The 23,914-nt window shown below is 40.2% G+C and overlaps 4 protein-coding genes across 4 annotated transcripts; 3 read left to right on the top strand and 1 right to left on the bottom strand.

The window, feature by feature from the left end:
* Positions 1–909: 909 nt before the first annotated feature.
* On the top strand, positions 910–4,438 carry pla2g1b (phospholipase A2, group IB (pancreas); the record flags this gene model as incomplete). The annotated part of the gene is made up of 4 exons (XM_083913242.1): positions 910–958; positions 1,085–1,226; positions 4,043–4,176; positions 4,320–4,438. The coding sequence occupies 4 exons, from the start codon at positions 910–912 to the stop codon at positions 4,436–4,438; spliced, it is 444 nt and encodes a 147-aa protein (XP_083769368.1).
* A 219-nt stretch (positions 4,439–4,657) lies between these two features.
* LOC310946360 (asialoglycoprotein receptor 2-like) lies at positions 4,658–7,393 on the bottom strand (the record flags this gene model as incomplete). Its single annotated transcript, XM_083912802.1, has 7 exons — positions 4,658–4,811; positions 4,907–5,022; positions 5,176–5,315; positions 6,178–6,228; positions 6,321–6,407; positions 7,143–7,226; positions 7,315–7,393. 7 exons carry the CDS (start codon positions 7,391–7,393, stop codon positions 4,658–4,660), a joined length of 711 nt encoding a protein of 236 aa, XP_083768928.1.
* A 5,317-nt stretch (positions 7,394–12,710) lies between these two features.
* cox6a1 (cytochrome c oxidase subunit 6A1) lies at positions 12,711–15,345 on the top strand. Its single transcript, XM_083912031.1, has 3 exons — positions 12,711–12,819; positions 14,787–14,929; positions 15,033–15,345. The coding sequence occupies exons 1-3, from the start codon at positions 12,720–12,722 to the stop codon at positions 15,120–15,122; spliced, it is 333 nt and encodes a 110-aa protein (XP_083768157.1). The 5' UTR covers positions 12,711–12,719; the 3' UTR covers positions 15,123–15,345.
* Positions 15,346–20,318: 4,973 nt separating this feature from the next.
* LOC310946359 (uncharacterized protein) lies at positions 20,319–21,516 on the top strand (the record flags this gene model as incomplete). The annotated part of the gene is made up of 4 exons (XM_083912801.1): positions 20,319–20,469; positions 20,556–20,647; positions 20,728–20,784; positions 21,373–21,516. 4 exons carry the CDS (start codon positions 20,319–20,321, stop codon positions 21,514–21,516), a joined length of 444 nt encoding a protein of 147 aa, XP_083768927.1.
* Between the last annotated feature and the right edge of the window lie 2,398 nt (positions 21,517–23,914).

The raw sequence follows: 23,914 nt of genomic DNA, 5'->3' as shown, positions 1-23,914 counted from the left end.
GTAAGTAGCCTTGTCATAAACATGAGGTGTAATGTAGGGTGAGTGGGCCATTACTGTAAGTGAACCCCTTTCAGGGTGATTCAATTAAAATTGTAATAATCCGCTCACTCAACATTATCCCTTATCTGAAGTGCTGCTCCTCATCCTGTTTGATGGAGTTCATTCATAAAATTTAAATTTGTAACATGGCAAAGATTATAAGTATGAGTAATATTAAGTAGAACGTATAAAATCATAAGTAGGGTTATGTGTCTCATTTGTTACCACCTCATTTGCCTAAAATGCTGAGGCTTCAGCACTAAAGCCCTCTGTCATCCTGTCATCAGCTTTAACTTTCAGGTAAATAAGATCAAATACAACCTGACAAGGTGGACAGAGACTCATTTATTCTCCCCTCACAGCTTAAGCAGTATAGATTTACAAGTTCCTTTTGATCTTTCCACATGTTCTTTAAGTGTCCTAATCAATTATCGGATCTATTTGGTCTTTTCTTTCTGTTTACTCTCTCTCTCTCTCTGGTTTGCCGTTTCCTTCTTTAGAGAGGATTTAGAATAACTTTCCAACACACAGCTGTGCAAACAACACTTGCACGAGTTCCCACGACTTTCCACTGCACATAACTCAAAGTATATCTTACGTTAACAAAATGAAATAGTGTAAGATACAACAGGACAAAAATAAGGAAACAAATATGTACGTAAAACAGAATTATTGTGTGTTTGTATGTACACTACATACTATTGTGTGTATACTGTTTTCATACCTACTACACACGTTTACATACATGTTGCATAACGTATACAGTAAGAGATTGCGTGACTCTTGGCAATTGGCCAAAAAAGGACCACCTCTTGAGGTCAGGAGTCAATAAAAGGCTTTAGCTTTACTCTCCACATCATCACCAGCGAGATGCATCTGACCCACTCCCTGCTCATCCTGTTCGTCAGCCTCCCGGCCCGTGAGTACTCACGCAAAGAAGACCTCGCTTTGACAGTTATGCATGCCTGATTGATCAGCATCAGGGACGTTTTGATGTTATGGGGGTTTTGAGATGTGTCTGAGGTGTCTCCATTGTGTCTCTCAGTGCTGGGAAACAGAGCTGTGTGGCAGTTCAGGTCGATGATCCTCTGCACTTTGCCCGACAGCTGGCCCTTATTGAACTATGCTGACTACGGCTGCTACTGTGGGCTGGGAGGCTCCGGCACACCTGTTGATGAGCTTGACAGGTAAAACTGACAGTTGTGTTATCTGTTAAAGGATTGTGTCTAGATGGTAACCCTAGCCTAACCTCAATCATCTATCCGTAACCATTTATTTAACCCCTCAAGAGTAGATAAAACTGGTCAAAAATCCCTCCAAAATACCACATTAAGAAACCACGACCTTGAGGAAGACCATAGAAAGAAATCAGGCTGTGATTTGGTGTCAAAAACTTGTGATATTTACAGATTCCTGCGAAAATTGCATTTTCGTGTGATTGAATGGTGAGCACTTCTGTTCTGGAAACTGTTCAGGAACCCTCTTATTGTCAGTATACAAAGGAAAGTCACCCATCCTCTGAATGCCTGAGGACTCTGGTTTGTGTTTGTATCGTTTCATGAGGCTGTGATTATCCTAGAGGCCTCAGCAGCTCAGTTTATACAGTGAGCTCAAGTTTTAAAAACTGGTCTCACTACAATGAAATACCTACTATGAGGACTAACATCACACATGAAGACAACTGGGCTAATTTAAGCCACAAGAGTCTCAGCTTCCCGGTGATACCAAATGTAGGCATCCAACACTGTTTAGGGACCCCAGTATGCAGAAATATTCAAAGACACAATTTTAGACGACATGAAAATACTAGATTTACAGGAGAAAAGCTGCATATTTCTGCCCCAAACTGTCTTGATTATCATTATGTGGTCTTGTCTGTAAAGGAGAGACTTTCGTTCAGATAACTTGAGGTCAGAGGTCAAGGGGCCCCTTTGAAAATGGCCATGCCTGTTTTTCCCTCGCCAAAATTTAACTCTGGAGTGTTATTTAGCCCCCGCCCTTACACGGTTGGTACCAATGGATTCCTTAGGCCATCTTGTTTCTCTTCACTCTATCTCTAAAATTGGGCCTCTTACTGCCTCTGAAAGAAATAGTCATCCGGACCTGCTGCTTCATTCAAGGTCAATGCCCCACCTCAACATGCCATAAGTTTCACAAATCTGTGGTTACCACCCCGATGTGACCCTGTTCATGTTCTGTTTCCTGCTCTAAGGTCCACTAAACTTAAGCAGAATCGAACTGAAAAGGTTCTTCCTCTGAGATTTCTGGAGTCACTCCAAGACCATGAGGGTGGATGAATTTGTTCCTGCTGCTCAAAGCACTGAAACACTTTGGAGAGTTTTCATACAGACTATTTCTTCAGCAGGAAATCAATCCGACCTTTAGAGGTGAAAAAAAAACCCTTAGTCAACCGGCAAAAAAATTTGTTCAACGGTTCCAACTTCTTAAATGTGAATATTTGCCTGTTAAATTTTCTACAATAGTAAATTGAATATCTTTGGGTATTTTGAACATGACATTTGGAGACCCCCCACTCCATATACATTTCCATGGGCTGTGTTAAGTGTGTAGTTTGCATGTGTTGAAACAGATTTAATTGAATTGTTTTATTGTCATTGTAGCAGTGCAACAACATTTACAGTACAATCCCTTAAAGTGCAGAAATAATTTAACATTAAAAGCATAAAAAAGAACAGGATAGACCTTTAAAAGACACATTTGACAGACACATCCACACACACTGTAGCCACTTAAGGAGACAAAACAAAAAACAGTAGATTGCAGAGACCCTGAGCACTCACTCACTCACTCTATTGTACATTGCAGTGCACATTGAGAGCAGGGGTTTGTGTGATGACGCGTTCAAGTTGTGCACACATGCTGACATTTCCGAGCTTCAAGTCAGAATTTGAATCAGAGTTAAAGGTTTGAACATCATGGGTGTGTAAGTAAAGACGTGATTGTTGGACACTACTGTGTTAAAAGTACAACTGCGTCTTACCGCTGTGAGCCGGTCTCTTCCTGCTGCTACAAGGAGGCGCGCTCCCGTGCAAGGACGGCTTTATGCTTCGGGCGCGTTCACGAATGAAGCACGCGCATCTGCGGTAAATCAATTATCTGTATTTAAACAGGAACTGTGAATGTAGTAGCATGTGCCCATTCATGGTTATTAACTTTAAGGCCTGATCTATTGGTGTTTATTGTAGGTGCCTTTTTAACTCTGTTTAATGCACATTTCTTTGATTAAATGTCTTTAATGAGAATAATGGTACGTCCCAATTAGATGTTCTCTGTCTACAATATTAAAGGGGTGTGTTTTAGTTGCGAGGGAGCTCTCTTTATGTAGGAAGCAAAGCTGTGCTCTCCTCTACCTCAGATAAGTGAGGTGTTTTGTCACTTAAAGTTTGAGTTTTAGAAGTGTTTTTATGTGGCTTATCATAGCCTTAGTCTTTGTATATAAAGCATTTTATTAAAAAACAGTATTTTCTTTTTTTTCTCAACTTTTTCATCATTTCTTGTATTGATATCCAACTGCACCTGGTGTGAAAAATAAATCGTATCATAGTATAACTTTTCCCTCATTGCTGCCTTTTGTCCCAACCCTTGAGACCAGGTGCCTCAAAGTGATCCAGTAAAGAGCCGCTGTGGCTGCAGGTTTTCATTTCAACCAAGCAAAAACACACCTGATCCAACAAATCCAACTGTGTGAAGGCAATTCAGTTGGTTGAATAAGTCTAGTCAAGTGTGTTTTTGCTTGGTTGGAATGAAAGCCTGCAGCCACAGCGGCCCTTTACTGGATCAGTCTGAGACACCTGCTTAAGACCGTCAACACTTTGGCATTTGACTAAAAATGAATCACCAAAGTAATCAATGGTGAAAGTTGTACTTAAATCTCCTAAAACACAAGGACTGATACAATTGAACTTCCACAGTGGGTGATTTTCTTCTTCTTGATCCTTTCGAGGTGGTGGTGTAACGTCTTTACACTCTGTGCATGTTGCAGATGCTGTCAGGTCCACGACCGCTGCTACAACGACGCCTTGCAGCATGATGAATGCTGGCCCATCTTTGACAACCCCTACACTGAACTGTACAGCTACAGGTGTGACAAGGCCAGCAAGAGCATCACCTGCCTGAGTGAGTGAACGCCAACACCTCCAGATACAAGCGCTCGTTAGATATCGAGTTTTCAGTAATGACGTAACATTAAGTTGCATATTTTCCAACTGAAATGTTTAAAACGATGTGGCGACCCTAACCCTGCTGTCTTTGTCTTTTAGATAATAACGATCCTTGTGAGAAGTTCATCTGCGAGTGTGACAGGATAGCAGCCATGTGCTTCGCCGAGGCAGGTTATAATGAAGGGAACGCCAACCTTCCCAGTGCCCGCTGCAAGTAAGCCGAGGAGAATCACGCTGAAGAGAAAATCCATGTTTCACTGTATTCATAGTTACTGTTTTATTACAACAAGAGCCTCACACCTGTATATGCAACTTTTATCCTTTTTGGCGACTCAGAATTAATAAATCGATTACAAAAACTCCATAATTCGACCTGTTGTTTTCCAACATATGAGTCATGTTAGCGAGGGTTCAGCAGCTCAGAGAGGTTCGCTCTTTCACGCCCTGGTTTCACAGATGTATCTATATTTCAGGTTGCAGTCTGCATCGTTCCACATCTTGCGTTTGCGTATACTAGTAGAGTGAATCTGCCCGCAGTCCTCTCCGTTCTCTCTGTAGTCCCAGTTGTCGGGCTGATCTATGTCCCAGAAACTGAACGCAAACAGGGGAAGGAGGAGGAACAACACATCAGAACAACAATTTATTTGTGCCTTTTGTCCATTTTTACCGCTTCACATTTCTCTTACGTTGGGGTCGAGCCGAAGTCAGTTCCATCCACCCAGCTCCAGTGTCCCTCGTGTTCTCGCTCCACAAGCCCGATCCAGTAGTTATATTGGATTTCAACTATCTCTGAAATGTAGTCCTTGAAATAAAAATGAATTGAAATGGTTTATTTGAGGCACTTGTTGACTCTGAGAAATGTTGTGCTGTGCGCGGATATGTTTGCACATTCGCAGAAGAAAAAAGAAGACGGCTCCACCTAAAATCTACGGACCCAAAGTGGCGTAAACCTCACCAGTTCCTCCACATTATTGAAAACCAACAGGTGTCCTCCGTGTGTTCGGCACTGCTCCTCTGCTTTGCTCCAGGTCACGGCGGCGATGGACAGCAGGTAGCAGTTCCTCTGGAAAGAGACCCATCCTTCTCTACATGCTCCTGGTTTGATGAAGATTAAGACACAAGTCAAGAGAGCCTGATTGAGAAAGAAACTCTAATTGTATTGATATTAAAGCAGGGCTGCCCAACCCTGCTCCTGGAGGGCCACTGTCCTGCATGTTTTAGGTTTCTCCCTGCTCTAACACACTTGAGTATAAGGGCGCACTCACACTGTGCCTCCGTACCGTGCCCTGTGCTTTAGGATACTTGTCCCCCCTTCCTCTCCCCCCGCTGGCCAGGCCCGTTTGTACTCACACTACCTGGGCCTCGAGCGAATGCTTCTTGCTGCCTATACGTCATCACGTCGTAACACGTCACACGCATTGATTGACGTCATCGCAATGCGTCGCTTTGTTTACAAATCTTTCCATAGACCTCAGAGTTTTATCTTGTCCGACTGTTTTTGAATATTTTCATCCGACCAAATCTGCAGTAAACACTCCACCTCCGCATCACACCAACGTGAACCTTTCGCCGCTATTGTTTTAAATGTCTGCGCATGGTCCATCTTTTTTTCTCTGTCCGAACAGGCGCACATAAAATGAAAACGTGCTTTACATAAGCCCACCGCTCCCAAACGGTCCGTGACTGGCAAACGTACAACATCTAGGCGCGGTATGGTTGCACTCACACTGGTCAAACGAACTAGACTTTACCAGTTAAACTTGTTTGGGCACGGTGCGGATGGACAGTGTGAGTGCGCCCTAAAGATGTTCAAGCCTGTGACAAGCTTTAGCTGCTTGATAACGAGCACGTCATTAGATTCAGGTGTGTTGGAGCAGAGAGAAACCTAAAACACGCAGGACAGTGGCTCTCCAGGAGCAGGATTGGGCAGCCCTGTATTAAAGGATTCAGTGTTTACCTTGAGCTGGGACAAGTTTCGATAAGGGGACCTCCTGCACAGTTGTTGCACCTTTATAATTTGGTCACAAAATAAAAACAAACGTTGTACTGAGGGCATCAATCGAACATGATTATATCCAGACTTGAAAACCGCATCCTGACCTGAACCGGAAGATGAAGTTTTCCCTCCGTTGCTGATTCGTTCAAGGTGGATTTTGACATCTGTGATTTCCTGGTTTAACTGGGAGACTTTGACATACAAACAAATGCTATATAAGACAAAGACTATGAATTAGCTACATTAAAACTGTATTAAAGGTCCCATATTGTCTCATTTTTAGCTTCCTGCTTCGATTTGTACTACACATGCGTTCATTTTCCAAACACACTATATTTTATACCTTTAATATACCTGTATTCACCCTCTGTCTGTAACTGTTTTAGAGCCTGTCTCTTTAAACCCCAGGTTTCCGGGTCTTTTGCATCTGTGCACTCTGCGTTTTTACCGTCATTGCAGGCGGGAATGACTATAACAGCAATTTCTACCTATATATAGTTTTGAGATCACAACGTGGTGGTGCCTGCTGCTGTGGTCCTGCATGACGCTTCCTGCTACTACTATAACTATTACTCATATTTACTATCACTAGTCTTATAAACTATAAAATTTGTAGCCATAAAAACACCATCAGTGGTATGTCTCGCTGTAGCGTATCTGCTATTGCCACTACTCATCATTGATCATGTATCATATTCTATAACCTTAGCTGTGCTTGTTTCTACTATTGTACTATATTAACTGCCATAACATAGAAGTCATATTCACATTACTATAGATATTATTATATATATTGAGTACTTTCACAGTATTTTTATACAGTAGAACCACAAACTGCTTTATAAACAAACAAAACATGGGGATATCCCTTTTTTACAGTATGTGACCTTTAATGAATTAGCTTAACTAGAGATTTTAAATCTTACATTTGATCCCAGTGACCATCAGCAGAATTAACAGCAGCAGCACCAGGACTCCATAGAGGGCATACACCACTATCCTCTTAATACCTGCAAACACTGACAGACACGTTTTCATAGTTTAACGCGATAATCTGAAATAATCCAATCAGAATTAAACGGCATGTACATGTTTTACCCGTTTGTGCAGTCGTTCTGTGCTCTCCGTGGACAGAGCTGTTATCAGACGACGCAAACTGTTGATACTGAGCCTCCATTACTGAAAGAGAGCAAATACTTTCTTTTATTTATTTATTTTAACTTTTCAGTGCAGTTAATAAAAACTACTATGTCCAACTCTATTGCTCTCATTTGCAAGTTGTAAGAAAAGTTTGCCAGTTTTAATAAAAAGCATTCAACCCATAGTCATTTTGAGATTCTCAGCAAAAAGAGGTCAACTACATCTCACTTGGTTTCTAGCCAATTACGTTAACTATTAATGGCTCAATACATAAAAGAGAATTCTGCCATTATAGACTGTTTAATGCACAAACATGTACATACAGCTAATTTTTACTAAATGCTTTGCAAACTTCAAACGATATAAAAGTATTATCTTTACTGATATCTCGATTATTCGGCGTGTATGTCATGGTGTTATTTGCACATGCGTGGCGCAGTGATTAATGCACATTTCTACGCAGTTGCTGATTTCTATGAATGTAGAGAAGAAGAATTGCAAAGTTATTTCAAAAACAAATATAAGTGAACATTTATCACTTACCTTCATCAACCTCAGTCTCGCTGAATCTCTCTGGTTGGACTCTGATCATGAGATCCCACAAAGTCCTCCCCTTTAGAGAGAGACACTGATCATGATGTACTGTCCCATAATCAAACACATGAAGTAAGAGTTTGTTCTGTTCCCTGCCGTGTATGAGATGTTTAGGTTACCTGAAATGTTGGCAATGTGGAGAAGAAACAACCTAAAAGACTTTATGTATTATAACAATTGTGACACACTGTACACATTGTACAAATGAATGTCTTGTTTTCGTTTTAAGGCCACTGTATCTCTGTGAGTGAAAACTTCTTGCACTCTTTTGTCTGTGGGGTGTGAACTTCAATCAAAGGAGATTTCCCCCTCTCCTAGTTTTATTTTGATCGATTTTAGAGGCGCGGAGAAGTAAAATATGCAGCATTTCAAAAGAAAAAAATCAAAAATGTAAAAAAAACAATTGTTTTGTTTCTTTTTTTCTTATTTCCGACACTGTAAATGTGATCACTGCACCCTAGTGTGGGACCTGATGCTCAGGTTGGGAACTATTGCCTTAGAAAATGCAACGTTTCAATAGATACAGATGTTTCATGCGCCTATCTCAACTCCGGGGCACATTTTATTACCTGCATATTAATATATCCGGCACTGCTTTGGTAAAACAAGTGAAATAATTTGCATCAGTGTCTTTCACCATTACTATCAGACCATTCAATCCCCTTCTCAGAAGACCAAAACAAATACTATTAAGCCAATGACGACACTACCAATGCAAATATTTTGCACTGCTCTGCCGTGTGCTGACTGAGGACACAAAACACTTTGACCACCATCACATTTAATTTCCTTAAGTGCCATTTCTTTTGCATTTAATATTTATTGCAACTTCCTTGTGTACTATTTATGTTGGTGCAATAAGCCTGTGAATGTTCTCATTTGTCCAGGTCATCGATATCCCCAACGCAATTTCAGTCAAAAGCAACTGGACTTGGTTACACAAATAACCAAGTCCAGTTGCTTTTGACTGAAATTGCTTTGGGGATATGTTGGTGCAGCAATATAGCAGTATTAAATACTTTTCATTTCACCTTTTAATGCTGCATTTTGAATATAGTATTTCTAAGTCACCTGTATTATTTACCATGTATGTATCTTTTCTTGCACTTCTGCTGCTGGTAACTGCTTGGGGCCAGTAGGGGCCCCCCCGAGCGCTGACAAACAGTGGTGACAAGGAGACATGACCTCCCTTAGGGGGCCCCACCCAAGCCCCCACTAAAGCGACTTCCTGGTTGATCCAATAAGGAAGTGCCCAAAAACTGCAGTTCTCCGAGTGTCCAGTAGGAGTAGTTTGCATGATAGAGCAGTTTCTCATTGACCCCCATGTTACAAGGCCGTTTTCACAGCATCATTAAACCCGTTTAAGGACTGGTACAAAAAAACATTCTAGTCCGTGTGTTTAGGTCAAATCTCCATGACAACACTGATGGGGGGGATTTTATTTTGTACCAGACTAGTTTATATTTTTTTTGAGGTTAAAGTTTATGAATAATTAGGGGCGCAGCCTCTTGAGTGACAGCTAGCTGTTGACCGTCACTTCTCCTCTGAGGTATACCTCAGCCAGACGGTTGTATCTTTCTCCCCCCTACGTCACATATGTCCTATTTTGGTAAGAGGAAATGAGGCGGAGTCAAAGTCTGACAAGATGGCGACTCCCATAGGGGAGGACAATTGCATCAAGTACCATTTGATTCTGAAGTGATGTAGCTCAACAGGGAGTGGTACACGAAACACAATTTTTTCCAATTTGAATCTCGTAAATCTGCAAGTTTTTTCCCGTAGATTTCCTACTTTTTAAACTCGTAAATCTGCAACTTTATTTCCTCATAGATTTGCCACTTTAATCTCATAAATCTGCAACATTTTTCTCTAAAAATGACCCCCCTCCCCTGGGTCCGTATATTTCTTTTCATCAGTGGCGAACCGTGAGCACTACAGCTGGGCCTTCACCTCACCGCCGAGAAGAAAAAAAATCATCGCGGAAAAAAGCAACAGTACAACGAATTAAAAGGGTTTTACAAGTGCAAATTTAATTAACGATGACAAGGATGTAAACAAATAGACCATAACGTCAATAACATTCTCCGCAACAAGAAACATTCTCAACATTAACTTCGGAAAATCTGGAAATATAAAAGGTCACCCAGAATGTCACCCTGTGACGCTGCGGACACAGAGGCTCATTTCATCACCTTGGACAGCGCTATGAAATCACGGCGCATGACAAATCATTCACACATAAATTCATTAGCATTATCAATCTACAATACAATTTCAAAAGTTACACAAAGCTTGTAATACAAAGACTATTTTTTAAAGTTGCAATGAAGTGGAAATGCCTCTCCATGCGCAATTACGCATAGCGCAATGAATACCAATGTCAAATAAATTGAAGTCACAATTTTTACTACTATACCTCCTTAATTCTCCACAGGGAAAGGGACAGACAAGTGAACATGAAGAGAATAAAAACCCTCTGAAAAATCCCACCACACACTTATGATACGTTTGATACATTGATTGATTGATTGATTGATTGATTGATTGATTGATCACATACTGAATTCAAGGCAATTTGCGCTGGGACAACCTCCGCAATAAATACAAATTCCCAAATGTCCACTTGGCCAGTAATCTTAATCCCTTGAAATAATAATCAAGGTGTATTATAACAGAGGCCTACCTTAAATAAACACGAAGTCCATTCGTCGCCGAGAAAGACCGCTCCACGGAGGAGGTGGACACGGGGATGGTCAGCACCAGGCAGGTGAGGTGATACAGCTGCGGCATGCTCTCAGTCAGCTCTTTAAGAGTCAGAAAGTGCAGCAGGTCTGCTGGGCTCATTGCCTCAAAGTTTGCCATGTTGTACATGACCGTCAGTTCAGTCTTGAGCCTGGGGAGGTCAAAATGCAGCCCGTAGCTTTCCGTGAGGCTCTGGAACTCAGAGCTGGGGAAGTTTTCTCTGTGTGAGGTAAACTTCTTGGGGTCCAGAAGGGCAAGGAACATGAGTTTTTCATGATCCTTGAACCTGTTCCGCAGCTGAGTGAGGATGTTGTCCAGGATTTCACTGTGCAGCCGCTGGTACGCTGCGCGCACATCTCCGACTCTCCGTGCCCTGCGCCCGCTGGGAACCTCGACTTCGCGCACAGTGTCCTCATAGATGGAGTCAAATTCAGAATCTTTACTCTCATCATGTCCTCGAAATGCCAGCTCTTGCTTTCCAAGAAATGTGACGACATTGATGAGACGTTTCAGGATTTCTCTGTTCTGCCTGACCTTGTTGTTGTGGGCCGTTGTATGATTCCGGTGCTGCTCATCTAGCTGAAGATCAATTCTTGTGTCCCCAAAAGTTTTCAAATTGACCATCGCTTGCAGGTGTGCCGCAGAATCTTGGTGTCGATGGGCTGACTTTGTCAGATTTGTAAGGCTGACAAATCCGCCGCTGACCCAGGTGGATGACTTGTCAGTTGTAAAAAGTAAACAACTCCAGCAGTACAGCCTGTTTGTGTCCTTACAGCCAGTCATCCATGGATACCGCTGATAATTTTCGGTCTTGAAATGCCTTTCCACTTTCTTAACCTTTTCTTTTAATTCCAGCTCTGGAGTTAGTCTTCCGTTTTTTATTATTTCAAGTTTTTCTGTGAAGGCCCGCCTTGAAAAGGGCGATGCTATCAAGCTAGCCACAACGTCACTCTCGTCTTCCGCCATTTAAATCAACCGCTCTCACCACTCTGCATAGATTCGCTGCTTGGACTTCATGAAGGCCTTGGATCTTTTGTTTAATTCCCGCTCTCTAGAAATCAAACCGTGATTGGTCGATTTGCCCGTCACTCACCACACCAAAACATATAGCTTGGCCTTCCCCGGGATTCGTGAAGTCCTAACCAATGAATGAGCCAGCTAACCTGGCCTTAATAGAGACAGACGATTATGATTGGATAACAGGTTTTCAGGACATGAACTTGACAGAAAGCTTAATTTTAGAACAAAGATGAGAGAAAATGTATTAATATATTGTATTAAATTAAATGCGATAGAAATAAAAAAAAAAATATATATTTTTTTTATTGAATACTTCATTATTATTATTATTGAATTTATTATTATTTCTTATTTATTTAGGCCTTCTCTGAAGGCGTAGAAGGCCCTGAAGGTTCCCCACTGCTTTTCATACTTGGCCCTAATACGCCGTCGTAACAAAATATATTTTATTTTCACGTTTCACATTTTTCTTGTCGGTGTCAGATTATTTATAACATAATGGTGATGAACACCGGTTTGAGGGCCCCAACAGACTCTAGAACAGTCTCTGCTGCTGTGACACTTATATTATTTGCTGAAACTCAACAATGACTACAATTTAAACTTACATTTGTTTTATTTTGTTGATTTATCATATGAAGTTGTGTGTCATGTTATGTGGTGTGTTGTTTTGGTTTTAAATGTGAAACTTGTGTGTTTATGCTGCTGTCTCCTGATTTTAAATCTCAATGGGAATATCCCTGGTTAAATAAAGGGTAATGGAAATGAAAATTAAATGTTTGCACTGCACTACATGGCTTCGTCGTGACGTATTAATTTAATATAATTAAAGAAATATCCATTTAAAATGCCCATGAACCTCCAGTGGCAGAATGACAGTAAACGTGCCCAGGGTTGTTGATCTCCTGAGCGCCTCTTCACAGCCGCACCACGTGACTCCTCTGCCTCACCACGTGACTCCTCTGTACTAATCTCTTCCGGTGTCTCTGCGCCTCTCAGAAAAGAAAATGGCGGCTCTCGGACGCTTCTCTCAGATGTTGCTGAGGTCTTCTTTGACCCAGACCCGGCGCCAGCTCTCCGCAGCTGCTGCCGAACACGGCGACCAGGGTAGGCACTCGCAGCACATCGTTGTTCATCACATGTTGTATTTATTATCCACTATTTCCATGACAACCTGTGATGTTTGGACAGTGACCTTGCTGAGCTAACGTTAGCTACTTTAGCGCTAGCATTAGCTTGCTAGCATCCGTGAGCGGACACCACAGAAACTGAAGACATTTCAACCTGACACCTCAATTTAAGTACTCTTAAAACCCCTGATAAAGTTTGTAGTTCCAGTGAACTTTAGTTTATTTATTTAAAGTCTCGGAAGTGGCCACGAGCACGAGCTAAACGTCCTGCTAAAGAGCAACAACAGTGTCCCGTCAGGTCAATGGGTAAAGTTACTCACAACTGTCATAAAAGTGTCTCCCACAGGTGCTGGAAATCCTTTAAAATGCTTGAAGTTTAATGTTGTATTTTCAAGGTTGGAAACAGGGCTTGAATTTCGGATGAAGTACTTGAAAGTGCTTGAAATGATGTGCCTTTCTGTCACAACAAAAGCTATAGAGTAGTCTTCATTTATATCTCTTCCTTCTGGTTCTACGAACCACAATTATATTATAAGTCCAATTATATTTTTTCCAATGTATTCTTAGAAATATGTAATTTACCACAACTGTAAGGTGCTGGAAAGCTTGAAAATGGACCTTGAAAGTGCTTGGATTTGACCTCGGACAGTTGTGTATGAACCCTGCTCCCAACTTGGAAAAGAAAGTTTAAGATAAATATCTTTAAACAGATTGGTGCAGAAAATATGAGCTTTTCTTTAGAGAGAAACAAAGGTAAATATGATTCTCAAGAGCTTTGCATAACAAAGCACAAGTACACATTTTCTTTTTAAATGCAGATCAAAAGCAGCTGCAATGAGTAGTAGATTAAAGTTTAGCAACTATTAAATTAAGTGCAAACTATTTTGGTAATCTTTTAATCGCTTTGTGTCATTTTCTAAGAAAAAGAGGCAAAAGTTTCTGATTTCAGCTTCTGAAATGTAAATATGACAGCAAACTGAACATCTTTGAGTTATTAACAATGAACTGTAAGGATTAGTCTTTGGAAAACACTTATCAGCATTTTCTGACATTTTTGAAACCAAACGATTAATCGATTAATCTTGGAGATAAATGACAAATTCAGTTGGTTGCAGCTGTAATTAAAACTGTTTGAAGTGAAGGCCAAGGCTGCATAATACAGCTTAAGTGGCTGAATATTGCTCCTGATCTATATGAACAATATTTATTTAATCAAGTACTAATAAAACTTTTAATATAAACTGACTTTTAAATAATCTGGTCTAATAACTATTACGGATAGTCGATAATGTGTGTCGCAAAAGTCTCAAACACGTTTTAAATCCTAACGCTTTCAAATGATCCTGATCTGGATCTACATCTGGAAGCCCCTCACCACAAAACATAGACTTGACTTGACACGCAGTCCTTTTAAAATAAATTATTTCATTTAAATAATCTATAAATCTGCTTTTTATTGTTTGGGTTTTTCCAATAATTGTTGTTTTATCATCAATTTGAATAGTAACTTCCATAGATGTTAGCTTGGGGCTTTTCAGTGAGGTAGTTGGTAAAGATCACATCACATATTTGTATTATTATTATTATTATTATTATTATTATTATTATTATTATTTGTATTATTATTAGCTGTCCTAATGACATAGAAAGAACAGAAGTTTTTTTGGATTATCAAATGTTTTTTTATGTCTCCCATTTTAAGAATATATATATTTATTTACAATACTGTAAATCAGCAACGTACATGGAAATATATCAGTTTTCATACATAGCGTAAAACTGGTGTACCCCTGAAGACTTACTCCTAACAACCGTCTATGTTGCTCAACATTTCCTCTCTGGCGTTGAAACAACTTAAAGAAAGTGAAATTGAATTCTCAGCAGTCCTATTGTGGTTGGGTTTGTGTTTGCTTCTATGTTAAAGTTATTGTCTTTCTCTTCCAGCCAGGACATGGAAGATCCTCTCCTTCGTGGTCGCCCTGCCTGGCGTGGCCGTGTGCATGTTGAACATGTACCTGAAAGAGCAGGAACATAGCCACGAACAGCCAGAGTTTGTCGCTTACTCCCACCTTCGCATTCGCAGCAAGGTCTGACTTAATGCAACTTAAATGATTTACGTTCCGTAATGTCTGAACTATCACATTATCCATATTTTTACTTAATGATGTTTCTTTTTATTTTATCTTACAGCGTTTCCCTTGGGGAGATGGCAACAAAAGCCTGTTCCACAACTCACACTTGAACGCCCTTCCCGATGGCTATGAGGGCCACGATGATTAAAGTCTCCCTCCAGACTTCTTAACCTTCACAGGGACCACTCCTCCCTCAGTGTTTGTTACTGGACCATATTTCCATTTACAGTTTACTCTTCTTTTTGTTGTGTTTACCTCTGTGCTCTCAACGCGAGGCACCTGAACCAACAGTTCCTTTACTCCGGACCATTACGCAAAATGTCAGACTTGAAACTAAATTAACATAAATAAAGTAACTATTATGACCTCAATTCATGATTTATTTCTTGTGTGTTGCAGTGATTTACTGCTCCAGGCTTTTCGACTAGAAAGTATTGTTTAAACGAATAGCCCTCTTTTTTTTTTCTTTTTTTACAGCAAACAAAATCAAGGTTGACTTTAATTCAGTTACTTCAGTTTCAGGCTCCTGGGGCCTCCTTTATAAATCTTACTGCGCACAAAAACTGAGCATAGCCAGGCAGAAATGTGCAAACGTTGGTATTTATAGAAAAATAATTTGCGGAGAAGCGTGCGTACTCCTATCACCTGTGGTGAATAATCATAATAATCACACATTTTATTTATAGGCGTCTTTCTAAGCACTCAAGGACACCGTATGGTTGTTAAAAACAGTGCAACACGAACAATAATAAAAATAGAACAGAGCTCCCGCAAATCCACTGGATGGAAACACCATGAACTACAGCTGAGTCAGCAGAAAAAAAAGCACATTTACTATAAAATAACTGGCAGCGAATTAATTTCACACTGTATAAATCCAGATGTAGTTCTTTGAGTTTAGTTAAGTTATTATTCTTGTCAGCAGGACTGCTTCGCTTAGATTGTACACTGAGACGTTGAAGGTTAAAGTGAAATTACGGCGTAAAATCATCCTAGGGTCTTTTTCAGCAAATACACTCGTTAAATAAGTGTGGAGATCATTTTTCTAACTATTAACGGAGATACCGGAGAGTCGCAGCACTAGAATGTGGCTAACTCTGATTAGCTCGGGGCAGCAAGGTGAACGCATTAAAACGTCTTTTTTAACCACTAACTCTGCTCAAAATAACACCAAACCTCTGCAGCAGCATGAGAAGAGTCCCTACACATAAAATAAAGCACCAACTGTATTTGTTGTTTCTATGAACACTCTGATTGTCTGTACTTTTTCAATTGTAAAATAAAGATTTTCAATAAAAAAAAATATATATATATATATTAATGATAATAGTAATAATAAATATAACTAATAGGGTTTAATTAAATAATTCAAAATTCAGTTCATTGCATGTACTACGGCTAAACAAGTGAATCCATTGTTATAACACGATTGCATGTGGAAACATTAGACAGACGTAAGATTTACATAATAGGGGAAGCAACAAACCATAAAACACAAACAAAACAAAGGGAAATCACACATTTATATTCAAAGTGTTTCTCTGTAACCTTGCAATCAAATAGCACAGATAATTGAGTAAACAGGGATTCCTGAAGGGATTCCTTCAGAAAAGGCGCTTAGTTCACGTTAGATAACCTAGATTTCAGTATAATATCTTTGAAAACTGTTGCTTCCTTGATTTATAAATTAAAAAAACAACAATATAATCACCACACTCACCGTGTAATTTCCTTCTGATTTTCCAAGAGTCATTTCATGAGTTGTTAAAGCTTGGCCCAGAAACTGTGAACCAGTTTTTCACCTCCACCCAGAAACTCTGTGTAACTAAACAGGTAATAAAAATATGGGTTTTGGTTTTAACTGCATTCATTTATTTACAAAACCACACATGCATCTAAGTCAGTGTCCACTCTGTGGTGTGGAACATCTTTTTATGGATGCTGGACCTGTTTAAAGTGGCTCACTCTTTGTTCCAGACCATGGAAATAAAGAGCAGAAGTGCCCTTTAACACAGCCGCCTATGGGGAGCAATGCGTCAACAGAGCCGCCATCTTGGTACGGGGTGGCGCTGCTATAAATGAATGAACGCCAATAGAAGCAAAGGTGACACACGAAGATAAAACATCATAATTACACAAACACAACCTATGTTCAAAACGTAAAGCACATTCACACAAATTCCTACAATCACAGGCTAGTTGGGTCACGGCTAAAACATGTTACTAAACAACCTTTCCATTACATTTTCTAGGAGTTAGTCTGCACCTGGCCTGCAGAATACTTGATATATGATTTGTAGAGAACTATACACAATGTACACAATATATTTTACAAGCAAATCTTTTCTTTGAATATATATTTTAACTTTTAATATGAAAGATGAATAGACATTTACTTGCTAATTTGGAAAAAGAACAAGACAGGGCAGATATTTACACACAGGCATTGTATACGTTTGGTACAATAACTACTGATTATGAACTAGCTACGCAATATTTACAATATGCACATTTGATTGTAATATTTATACACATGATTGCAATATTTACACTTTATTGCAATATATAAAATATACATATTTGAATGTAATATTTACACTATATACATTTCATTGCAATATTTACAATATACACATATGATTGTAATGTTTATACACATTCTATTGCGATGATTACGATACATACACTGCATTGTAATATTTACAATATACACTTGATTGCAATATATAAAATATACACATTTTACTGTAATGTTTACAATAGATATACTTGATTGTAATATTTCTACAAATTTGATAGTAATATCTACAATATTTACGCTTTTACAATATATACACAGCATTGCAATATTTACAATATATACACTTGATTTTCATAATTACAGTATTTACAGTATCCTACTTTACACAGTTTCTTCCTCAAACTCCTGCTCTGTAGTGGGAGAGAGAGTTGTGAGTTACCATGGTAACACAGTACAGTTATTTGTCGAAAACAAACGTTCGTAACATACAAGATAAAATAAAATCTTCCCTACTATATAAAAAGTTTATCCTTCAACTCTCTTGGAGCCCCGACACAAGATGGCGGCGGCACCGACGCATGCTGAGAGACAGGAAGGCACTTCTGTCTTTATTTCTATGGTTACAGGCTCCACCTCCTCTACGTGAACGCGCTTTAAGCCGACTTACAAAATCCGGGGTTAACAAAGCTCGCTGATGTCCAGCCTCACAACAACGTTATCTTTCCCACGCTTCCGTCGCTTAGACGTCCATTCATCACCGTGAAGCGCGCCGTTACCGACCGTCGCGTTTATTCGGCTCGGTTTTGCTCCGTTTTCACGAGCGCCCGGTTACGATTTGATTACTAAATCTAGCATTGAAACATCTCGAATAACTGCGCGCGCCCGCCCCCAGCACGGAGGGAAAAGCAATCGCACGCCGAAACCCGGATCACAATCCATGAGCACAGACAGAGGTGAGGAGAATATCACAACCTACTGTACACAAACAATGGTGGTTCTTGCCTCTCATTAAATGCATTTACACATAGTTTCTTTGTGTGCGTGTTCTCATAGATCTGCAGATGATGAAAAAACAGGAAAGGGCACATTTCTTCAGCTCCAGAGAGCAGGAACTCATTTTGAAGTTGTATGAAGAAGAGAGAGAGATACTGACAGCAAAGTCCAACACGACCAGTGCCTCCAAACTGAGAGAGGAGGCCTGGCAGAGAATCGCTGATAAAATAAACGCGTAAGGAGACCTGTTCGCATGAGTGTGCCTCACTGAACTTCATCCAGAATATGAGTCTAATGCACTTTTCCACATTTTATCATTTTCAGGGCATCGGACAGCGGCTACAAAAGGTCTTGGCAGCAAGTGAAAGTCAAACATAAAAACATAGTGCAAACAGGTATCTTTCTTATTGCACGTCTACGTTTTCAGTGGTGTAATGCCCCTTTAAAATATATCCTTATATGGAAGCTGTTATTGGACAATATTATCTGTAAAAGCACAGCAGTGTTTTAAATCCACAGAGTACGATTCACACGTTTTTGACTATCCATAAATATGTTTTTGTTCACTTGCAAAAAATATAACTTAGTACGTAGTCATATCTATGTATTAACATACTCATTCTACTTGTGAAACCGGGTTTGCATATTTGTGGATCGCCCCCTGTACATCTTTTTTATTCATTTTCATATATTTGTCTTAACTTTTACCACCGCTGATCTGTAGAATAGACCTCACAAATGTCATTTGTACGTGTGTATTCTAGGTTTGTAAAGTTACATCCACAAAAGTAAATGGGGATTTGCAAATATGTAGAACTCAGGCTGAAAATGTGTAAATGTTTACGTGTACAGATGGATCTGTAAATGCTTAAAAATGAGTTTACATGTATTTTTTTGTGACATCTATTATTTTGATGTGAAATTTAAATACACATTTTACAGCCTGAGTTCTACATATTTGCTAATCCCCATTTATCTTTGTGGATATAACTTTACAAAACTATAATTCACAATTACAAATGATTGCACCTTACATCCTTACATTTGTGAGGTTTATTCCACAGATCAGCGTTGGTGAAAGTTAAGACAAAGTGATGAAAATAAATATAAAAGAAGCCACAAATGTTACGTTGCTCACAGACTCACAGGAGGCGAAACACAAATATGCATCTGTAAATATGACACGTAATTTCAGAGTAAGTTATTTATGGATAAATACATATTTGTGGATCGTCAAAATAAGTGTGAATCGTACGGATTTAGACTTGGACTTCTCTTTATTGATCCTTTGGGATGATTCCCACAAGGAAATTGAGTTTCCAGCAGCTTACAAAAACACAAGGGCGGTATTAAAAAAGTACAGTATAAGATAAACAATAAACTCTTAGCTAAATAAATACAGAAAGTATTAAAAAAGCAGTAAACAATAAACTCTTAGTCAAATATATATGAGGTAGATGTAAGAATACAGGTCAAATACAATTCACAGAAAATCAAATCAGAAAAGTTAAATGTAGAGGAAATGTATAAGATCAAATATAAAATACGTCTGACTGTAAATGACAGAAATGAGCAGCAAGATTAAATTATTGCACTTAAGTGGTGGATAAAGTTATTGCACATAGAAAAGAAGATAAGTGTCCAGGTATGAGAGAGGACATCCCAACATCGCTGTGCTGTTACAGATAATATTGTCCGATAAAAGCTTCCGTACAAAGGGTTTTAATGACTGGTGCTTCAAGTGTAATTTATTTTTCACATGTTTGTAATAAAGCATTCATTCATTAATTCATTCATACTTATGCAGCAAAAAGAAGACAGGTGGAGGTGATGAGGATCGAGGGGGGGTCAGGAACCCCGTCGCTGACCTCTGCAGAGGAGGACGTGCTGCTGCACCGAGGCGACAGGCTGGGATTGGAGGTCCTCCCCGGGGGTGCTTGCATTGAGCCGCTGACTGGATCGGAAAGCTCTTTTATTAGTGGTAGGTGTACCTAAAAGTCTGATTAACCCATTTCATGATTACATCTCAATCTAACTCTACGTTGCGCCCCGCGCCCTCACTCTCAGGCCACCCTGTCCTCCTCCTGCCTGTGACGAAGACCGAGCCCGAGAGCTTGAGCAGTGATGAGACGGACGTCAGCGACACTCACTTTGAAGACGTAAGTGCTTCCAAACGTGTTCTTTTTGAGGCATTTGTGTTTTAAATACACTTAACACATGGTCCTGTTTGTTTGTGCAGAGCTTCCAGGAGAGGGCGAACTCCACACGTGCGACAACAGTTGGAAGAAGCGCAGAGGTGAGTTTTATGTTTTGTGTGAATGACTGACAGTTTTGAACCTCAGTAGAAATCTTGCTGAAACACATATGAGCTATTACAGTCATTAAGTCTGATGTAACACCCTTTCAAAATAAGACTTCCGGGTCTAAACGCTCCGTTGCAACAAAACAGACACAACGGACCAACATCTGAGGTCATAGTTTTAAAAACATACATTTTAATATCTTTTTCTTACAGTATCATGAAAGTAGTCATTCCTTGGATACATTTTATTATTTACAATAATTAACTTTTATGATTTTAGGCCCCGGCCCTTCAAAATGTCCCTGACAAAGAACAAGAACAATCCTTATTTTATCTACTTATGTTAAATGTTATCAAAGTATTTAGTTGTTACTGTGACCACGTCGGACATGGGTTGTTGGGAGGGATGCTGGGATTCATGTTGTTTTTTTAGTTTTGGTTCCAGTTTTTCACTTTGAGGCAGATGCGTCGATACAATATACAATTGTTGTACTTTTTCTCGTTTGAAATCTGCAAAATTGAATTAAAAAAAGGGTGAAAAGTAAGAATATGAGCTGATGTGCTGTTGAATTTCTTTTGCAGAAGCGCACAGACGACATAAAAGCGCTTTACTGCTGCTACCTCAAGAAGGAGATGGAGAACCGTGACCAACAGATGGCCTACAGGGCGCTCAAGATGAGGAAGATGGAGAAAGAAATTTTATTACTTGATAAGCAGCTCATGTGATCATGTATAGGACAGTTTCATTATGTTACTATTATAATATGTTCAAACACTATTTCACTTATTTAAAGTCAGGCAGTTGTAATAAATCTGCTTCAGTCACATCGTTTGTCATAGAAACTCATGTAGACGGACGGGGGAGTTCACTGTAATGTGTAATATGCTGCGTCGGATCCTTTCTTATTGTTGCAGTATTGCATTGTGCGAGGTAAGAGTGGGTTGTCCTCCATTTGAGAGATTGGAGGGTCGATCCCCAGCTCCCTGGGTCTGCATGTCGACGTGTCCTTGGGCAAGACACTGAACCCGTCACTGCTCCCCGTGGGTGTGTAAGTGTGGTGTGAATGGTTAGATTAGATGGTATGTAGATGTCCAGTGCCATTCTGTGTGAATGTCTGTGTGAATGTCTGTGTGAATGGGTGAATGTGACAAACACTGTGAAAGCGCCTTGACTGGTCAGAAGACTAGAAAGGCGCTATATAAATACAAGTCGTAGTCCATGCAACAGTAATTACACTATCAGTGCCGTCCACAGTGAGGCTTCAGGAGGGTCTCGGAGCCTCAGGAGGACGCCTTCATCACATGAGGTACTGTGCACTGACACTAACTGTACTCTGGCACAGCGGATATGAGAAGGATACAAAGGATGGCTTACATCCACATCTGAAAACTAACTGTTACTATTTCATATTTGGCTGCAAAGACTTTTTCTTTCTTCAGCGACACGTGCTCAGTGGGACTGAGATCAGGTAACTCACGATCATCACTTTGCTGAAACTTCTCTAATAAGATGTTGAGTCACACATAATGTGAAGTAAATATAAGTTATGAGGGTACACCTGTGCATTTACACTGTCACAGGTCTTTCTAGGATCTCTCTCTTCAAAGAGAAAATGGTTCATGTTCATTTTTAAATGTATTTAATTGGCAAAGAAAGGGGTAAACGGCATCATTACACCTAAAATCAGCTTTGTCTTTTGGATCAGGCATTGCTTCTAATCATGTTTTTTATATCTATATATAATAATAGATCAGTGTAATTGTTTTGTTTGTGTTTTGTTATTTTTGTATGCAAAATAAATTTGCAAAACAATTTTCCATTTGTTCAATGTGCTCTGTGGTCAGGGAAGGACAGGTCCACACACTCGCTGCGTGCTGTTAAGAATTAAAGTTGAGATTTAGTGGATTTGAAGAATTGCAGTTCAGACTTAGGATCAACACCTCTAAATCTGAGGCCATGGCTTTCAGCAGGAAACCGGTCGATTGCTTACTCCACGTAGGGAATGAGTCCTTACCCCAAGTGAAGGAGTTCAAGTACCTCGGGATCATGTTCACGAGTGAGGGGACGATGGAGCATGAGTTTGGCCAGAGAATCAGAGCAGCAGGGGCAGTCTTGCAGTCGCTCTACTGCACCGTTGTGACAAAAAGAAAAAGCTGAGCCGGAAGGCAAAGCTCTCGATCGACCGGTCAATCTTCGTTCCTACCCTCACCTATGGTCATGAAAGCTGGGTCATGACTGAAAGAACGAGGTTGAGGGTACAAGCGGCCGAAATGGGTTTTCTCAGGAGGGGGGCTGAAGTCTCCCTTAGAGAGAGGGGGAGAAGTTCAGCATCTGTGAGGAGTGAGTGGCAGTTCTGTGGGCGCAAATGTTGATGCCAGAGGTCAGAGGAGAATGGCCCGACTGGTTGGAGCTGATAGAAAGGCAACAGTAACTCAAGTATCCACTGGTTCCAACAGAGGAATGCATACAAACACACATGTGAACACACACCACCTAATTTCTAACAGAGAGGGAACAGCAGCAGAAGACCACACTGACACTTTATTAAGCAGCAGGTGTGCCTAATAAAGTGGCCAGTGAGTGTATGTTTAGTCTAAATTAATATTTAGGTAGGTGAGGTTGGTTTAGTTAAATATCTTTTTAACCACTCAATTTTAAAAGTGGATGAGGAATATGAAAATCTAAAACACTGAATCCACCATTGCTGGTATTGTTTTGTCTTCAAAACTTAATAAAGGGGGGCGGCAGTAGCTCAGTCCATAGGTGACTTGGCTGGGAACCGTAGGGTCGCCGGCTCGAGTCCCTGTGTGGACCATGAATGGAGCGTTGACTGGTGGCTGGAGAGGTGCCATTTCATCTCCTGGGCACTGCTGAAGTGCTGTTGAGCAATGCAATGCAATGCACCAAACTCCCAACTGCTCGGGGCGCCAGTCACAGGCAGCTCTAGCATTCATTCATTCATTCATCTTCAACCGCTTATCCCGGGGTCGGGGTCGCGGGGGTGCTGGAGCCGATCCCAGCTGACATCGGGCGTGAGGCGGGGTCCACCCTGGACAGGACGCCAGTCTATCACAGGGTACATAGAGACGAACAGAGACAGACAACCATTCACACCTACGGGCA

Source organism: Echiichthys vipera, assembly GCF_963691815.1.
Source record: "Echiichthys vipera genome assembly, chromosome: 4".
In the NCBI taxonomy this organism is placed as follows: Eukaryota; Metazoa; Chordata; class Actinopteri; order Perciformes; family Trachinidae; genus Echiichthys; species Echiichthys vipera.
The sequence above is the reverse complement of the archived record's forward strand: the minus strand, read 5'-3'. Positions and strand labels throughout refer to the sequence as shown.

What these genes read in the sequence shown, in the direction of transcription:
- cox6a1 (XM_083912031.1), top strand. Translation starts at nt 12,720, where the DNA reads ATGGCGGCTCTCGGACGCTTCTCTCAGATGTTGCTGAGGTCTTCTTTG. An exon ending in TGCCGAACACGGCGACCAGG is followed by an intron (nt 12,820 to 14,786) that starts GTAGGCACTCGC and finishes TTTCTCTTCCAG; the next exon opens with CCAGGACATGGAAGATCCTC. An exon ending in ACCTTCGCATTCGCAGCAAG is followed by an intron (nt 14,930 to 15,032) that starts GTCTGACTTAAT and finishes TTTATCTTACAG; the next exon opens with CGTTTCCCTTGGGGAGATGG.